Source organism: Python bivittatus, unplaced genomic scaffold (genome assembly GCF_059951505.1).
Source record: "Python bivittatus isolate LINGU-HERP-01145 unplaced genomic scaffold, Pbiv_v1 ctg000470_np1212, whole genome shotgun sequence".
Classification (NCBI taxonomy): domain Eukaryota; kingdom Metazoa; phylum Chordata; class Lepidosauria; order Squamata; family Pythonidae; genus Python; species Python bivittatus.
In genome coordinates, this window is record NW_028277065.1 from 1,878,858 (window position 1) to 1,885,279 (window position 6,422).

The 6,422-nt window shown below is 39.7% G+C and overlaps 1 protein-coding gene across 1 annotated transcript; it reads right to left on the bottom strand.

Moving 5' to 3' along the window:
* Window positions 1–4,489: 4,489 nt before the first annotated feature.
* Window positions 4,490–5,437, bottom strand: LOC107326499 (olfactory receptor 6M1-like). Its single transcript, XM_015890547.2, has one exon. The coding sequence runs from the start codon at window positions 5,435–5,437 to the stop codon at window positions 4,490–4,492; it is 948 nt and encodes a 315-aa protein (XP_015746033.2).
* Window positions 5,438–6,422: the final 985 nt, after the last annotated feature.

Below are 6,422 nucleotides of genomic sequence, written 5' to 3' on the forward strand. Positions count from 1 at the left end.
AAGGACACATTCTGATAAATTCAAATAAATAAATAAATACTAATTCAGATGGTAAAATGTGTAGATACCATGCTGGGACAGAATTTTCTGAGGACCATTGGAACGCCAGGGTGGCAGTTCTTGAGATGGTCTGACTATTTTCCACAAATAAATCTTCTGGAACAGGAAACTCTGGTGATTTTGTTGTGGCCTAATCTCAAAATAAGAGCTGGAAATTTTCAATATTTTCAGTAATGATTCAGACATGGAGGTGAGTAGTAATAGTGTATACTAACTTTAATGGTGGGTTATCTGTTTAATCAGTGACATCATCAAAGTAAACAAACCCCATGTGATGCAGACATCACCATGTCATGACCCTAACTGGGTATAATGTGCATATCCCCTTCCCACCTGATGCTGGAGTCACAAGGTCATGACTCCTACCGGACATGATCCGTTGAACCTAATCTCATCAAGAAAAGGGTGACAGTCAACCCTATAGTGTGTGATTAGCTTAACCCAAAACCTAGCCCTAAACCTATGTGGATTCAGACCAAAACTAAGTTAAGTGAGTAATTAACAGGATCCTAGGCTGCACTGTATTTGGGAAGCAAACCCTATTTTATACATTGTGAAATAAATAATAGCCTAATGATGCTTTTAAGTTTTGTGGAGCTTTAAAAATCAGTGCCTTGAATGCAGGAAAAAAAGTCCCTAAAATGCAGCCACAGCCTGCATTTGACCCCTCCTTTTCGAAAGAAAGAAAGAAAGAAAGAAAGAAAGAAAGAAAGAAAGAAAGAAAGAAAGAAAGAAAGAAAGAAAGAAAGAAAGCTTTATTTCTATGCCACTTTAAAATCACTCCATTGAGTGCAGGAAAAAAGAATTAAACCACACCAGCTCCAGTGTGATTAACTTAACTCTAACCCCAAGCCTAATCCTATATGAATTCGAATAAGGCCTAAGTGAAATGAAAACCACAGACAGCTTTACCTTTGGTAAAAGTTAAAGAAACATTGTTTGCAAATGTTAATCTGAAAATATACATGTGTATGCACACGTACATGCACACACACAAACCCATGCAAATTTAACTGATAAGATAAATATACACATACACGCAAACATTTTGAAGCATGGCCTTAAAAAATTTTATGCCACCTCCTCCTTCCAGCAAAGCCAGGAAAATTTAATCAGGAACCAAATACTCTCTCACACACAGAGCAACCAACCAAGCAGCAAGTATCCAACAGTGATATTTATTATCCACACATACAGGCATGTCAGAGCTGTGATTCTGAGCATGTACAGTTGAGCCAGCTAGTGAAAAGGAATAGGGCCAGGGGGCGGGGGCAGTATCCGGGCATGTCTGGGCAGATCCTGCAGATGTCCAGACATGTCAGAGTCAGGATTCTGGGCATGTGCACAATTTAGCCATGTGGCAGCTAGTCAAAAGGGGAGATTGGGGTGGGGGAGGTATGTCCATATATGCCTGAGCAGTTGCCCCAGTGAGGTTTACCAGTTTAAACCTCTGCATGTTTTTGAAAATAATTTGGCAGCCTCAGATTCCAAAGAAGTGTTTTCACACCATTAGAGACCCCCACTAACACATGGGGCAACTCAAGACCACTGCTGACAGAATGCAACAAAATCTGTTGTCGTGGTTTTGATTAAGAAAAATGGTTTCTTCTGACCATTTCATCACTTGCCCCCTAAATGGATTACAAGTCTCCCTCAATATCTCCGCATCTTGTCTGCAGGAGTAAGCCAATGCCTTTTTTAGTTTAAACACAGTATAAACTCCCGATTTATATATTTCTTCACAAATTGATCCAAGCACCTAACACTATAACACCCTCACCTTATCACATCCTTATCACCCTCTTCCTCCAGCATGACATGGCATAGACATAATTTAGCATCTGAACCCCTGTTTCTTGACCACATTCAAAATCATAAATGATGCATTTCTGGCTGAGCCAGAGATATGGAAAACATAAATGTCCTTCTAAGCTTTGAACCTTCTCCTAGCATTGCTCACACTTGGTTTTCTGTCATGTTTTGTGGGGGGTGTCAGGCCCAGCCCAAGAACAACAGAGAAACAGTCAAGCCAAGTTCAGTTCTTTTATTGCTTACGCCATATAGACAGAATCTTGCCAAACTAAATACAGTCTGTATTACTCTAAGCTAGAACCTTGGGAGGTTCTAGGGGGTGGTTATCCCACACTCCTGCTCTAAACTATGCTGTGTCTTGTCTCACCACCACCACCACCCCCTCATTCCTGGAATGTGCTCCCTCCTTCCTGAGAACCTGCTGCTCTATTGCCACTCATCACATCACCTCCCCTTTTGTAAATATATTCCATCACCAGGGAACACGCAACATGTGTCCCACCATACCTTATTCTTACAATCAATTTTTCCTTCCTTTGCCAGTTGTGCTTGTCTTTCAAGGCAGGCCTTAGCATGACAAAATTATTTGCACTTACTGCATCTTGTCTTCTCCACATCTACCTCATGACACACATGCTTCAAGCATGCATCTCAGAAGTGTTGACAATCACGGGTAAATTTGTGGTGGTAGACTGTGTGACAGAATTTGCAGAAATAGAGTTCACCCAGGAAGCCTTTGTTGTTTTTGATTCTGTAGTTTGTTCTGTAACAATATAAACAGCAGTTTTTCTTGTTGGGGTCTACCTGTGACAAAAAAATGCCACCATCCTTGCTTATAAAACAAAATCTTTATGGTTATACCTAGATACTTTTCAAGATGTGTACCTGTGAAAAGTAAACCCTGTTTTCTGTGGAAATATCTAGTCTGATGTGGAAATCCCTGGCTCTAGCAATTATTTCATGCTTTGTAAATGACCCGCTGTCTACAAATACAGCTGGTAGGCAGCAAAACAGAAAAATTCTCTCTCCACATTGAAATCAACCAAATGGTGTCTTTTGTTTTCTCTCACCAAGACCCAAATGAATAGCATTGTGCTTATCTGCCTAAGTCCATCCCCCTCTCTATTCTTCATGATGATGACCACTAATGGTAAATCACCACCCCACAACATGTCAACAGTGCTCTGTAGCATGCTTACAACATGGTTCAGGAACTCATCAGCATTTAAATCACCTGCATGTCTCCTGATAGAAAACAGAGGCTAATTTACACCACCTGCATCCATCCTGAGTGGAGCAAAATCTTTTTGTCTTATGTCCCTGGAAACATTATTCAAAAGATTCTGTATCTCATTAGGAATAACATCTGTAGCATGTGTGAATGAATGGACACAACCAAGGTCTACAAATCTATAACACTGATAGTATTCTCTTGTGTTATCATTGTGGATAGATCTCTGTCATGTTTGTATCATCTCCAGATACACACCCAAAGGATTCTATGTGTTTCTTGTGTTTGGGCCCTCTGACTGTTCCATAGAATAGTTTATCTCCTCTGATGGTTGAGATTTTGGCATAGACCATTCTGTACTGGTAAAACTATCTGGGAAGCCTATAGGAAATCCCCCATCATGCATTTTTTTTTTTAATAGGATGTCTCTGGATAAAACAACAGAAAAAATAGAACTTCAGTAACATTCATAATAATGTGATTCCACCCTTAGTTTCTGAATGCTGTTTGCAATTGGATAAAACACTGTAGGTATTTTAAGGCCCTTGTGCTGAATTGGATGTAGAAGGCTGAGAGTCATTCATAACATGTTGAATCCATTGTGAATCTGTGGGCATTGGCAAAGCAGCAAAGATCTGATCATTTACCCAGTCTGAAAAAAAAGAAAAGAGACACAGCAGGATGGGCATTCTACAGGTCCTGTCAGCCAAGGAATGTCAGCTGGTGGGGACCAGGAGGCGGACCTTTTCTTCCCTAGCACCTGCCCTTGGAACATCCTCCCTCCAGAGATTAGGATGGCCCTGACCCTGTTGGCCTTTCATAAGGCCTTGAAGACCCGGTTTCTGCAGAAATCTGGGTATAGGTATATGTATATGTATAAATCAAATTCTCTCTCTCTCTCTCTCTCTCTCTCTCTCTGAATGCCCTAAAGTTCTAGAATTTTATCTGAAACATAATTTTTCAGTCATATAAAAAGGATTTTTTAATACCAACTCCATGAATGATGTTAATTTTTTTCCATACTCAAGGCATAACTGAGATAGGAAGTTTGAGCAGAACCTTAACTCTTTCCTTGCCATCCCTTTCTTTGGGCTCCCCTGATCTCAGAACTCTCATGTATAGTCATCAAACTTTCAGGATCCCCACTCTTGGAGATAAAAATAGGAAGTTAACTGTACTCTGGGGCAGTGAAGAATTATGGAAAAATAGGCACTTTTGAATTAAATGGAGTCTGCTTCTACATAAACTTTATAGAATTGCAACCTTACATGCAATAGGACATCAAAGATGATCTTCAAAACCAACTCTCTACTGTGTGCACCCCTCAATGGCTTTCATTTGTTTTCCACTGTCATTACAGGCAGTGCAAAGACCCATCCTCCCTTTTTAGAACTTGAGGTGAATTAGTGGAGATATTTTCTTCCTGATAAAATGTGCCAAGGCTTCTTTAACTTTCTTGTTTCTCAGGCTATAAATGAATGGGTTCAATAGTGGGGTTATCACTGTATTCAGAACGCTGGCCACTTTGTTGAGGTCCAGTGAGTGGCTTTTTTGTGGCTGAACATAAATGAAAATCGAACTTCCATAAAAGAGAGTCACCACAATTAGATGTGAAGCACACATTGAAAATGCTTTCTGGCGCCCTTTGGCTGAGGGGATTCGAATGACCGTTGCGATGATAAAAATGTAGGAGATCCCTGTTACCAGTAATGACCCTAAAAGGAGCAAGGCTGAACTGACAAAACTAATTATCTCAATATTTCTTGTATCAGAGCAGGCCAACCTGAGTAGGGGATCAACATCACAAAAGAAATGGTTGATGGCATTAGGTCCACAGAACTGTAGCCGGCCTAGCAAGATGGTTGGTGGGATCACAACAAAGTAGCCCCACATCCAAGAGGCAACTAAGAGTTTGATGCAAAATGGTGTGTTCATGATAGCTGTATACCTCAGTGGATTGCAAATGGCAATATAACGGTCAAATGACATAACAGCCAAAAGGAAGAACTCTGTGGAACCTGCTGAGAAGTAGAAGTAAGCTTGCAGAATGCAATTTTGAGAGGTAATGGATTTTCTTTGATTCATGAGGTTGTCTAGCATTTTGGGAATAACTGTGGTGGTGTAAAGGGTCTCTAAAAAAGATAAATTGGCAATAAAGATGTACATTGGACTATGAAGGCTGTGATCACACCATACCAAAGTAATAATGACAAAATTGCCCAGCAAAGCAACAGTATAGGTAATGCAAATGGAAAAGAAGATCAGGGGTTCCAGTCTCTTAGTTGCAGAGAATCCAAGAAGGATGAATTCTGTCACAGTTGTCTGGTTCTTCATTATACTGTCAGCTGATGGAGTCAACCACAAATGGATTCTTCAACAGCGAAAGTTCTAGATAATATGAAGCACACATATTCACTATGAGCCAGAGGACCACAGGAGATGTATGTTGCTAGGCAATGAAATATATGGATCATAGACTAAATTTCTTTGAAGAAATGAATATTTACCTTTACAAACTTCTTCATTAGACTTCCTTAGGCATCCAACCAAACATAAGTTATGCCCTCTTTTCTGTCTCCATTGGATGGGCACTGTGTCTTTATTGATTAAGGGTGTCTGATGGAAATGAGGAAAGTTGCATCAGCTGAATTTCTGTTTTTAATGCAAATATTAAAGAAAGGAAAATCTTTTCTATTTTCAAACCCATCTTCTTACCTAAGAAGTCCTTCAGAAGAATCAGTGTCATGCCTTAGTAATCTTATAGAAGAGAGAAGCAACTTGGTAAGAAGTCAAATGATTTATTTTTGCCAAATAAATATGGGATATATATCCCATCATTATTTGCCAAATATATATTATTTGGCAAATATAAATAAAGCAAGTTTGGTGTAGTGGTTAAGGCACCAGGCCAGAACACATGAGACTGTGAGTTCCAGTCCTGCCTTAAAACAAAGCCAGCAGGTTAACCTTGGGCCAGTCACTCTCTATCAGCCCTAGGAAGAACATAATGGCAAGCCAGTTCTGAAATATTGCCCAGAAAACTGCAGGGACTAGTCCAGGCAATTGCTAGGCATCAACACTGATTTAAAGGCATAGATAGATAGATAGATAGATAGATAGATAGATAGATAGATAGATAGATAGATAGATAGATAGATAGATAGGTAGGTAGGTAGGTAGGTAGGTAGGTAGGTAGGTAGGTAGGTAAATAAGTAAATAAGTAAATAAGTAAATAAGTAAATAAGTAAGTACATCCTTCTGTTGCTATATTTCTCAAATCTGCTGATAAAACTGTTGGACAAAAGTGTGCAGGCAAGCA

Coding starts and splice junctions, on each gene's coding strand:
- LOC107326499 (XM_015890547.2), bottom strand. CDS start 5,437: ATGAAGAACCAGACAACTGTGACAGAATTCATCCTTCTTGGATTCTCT.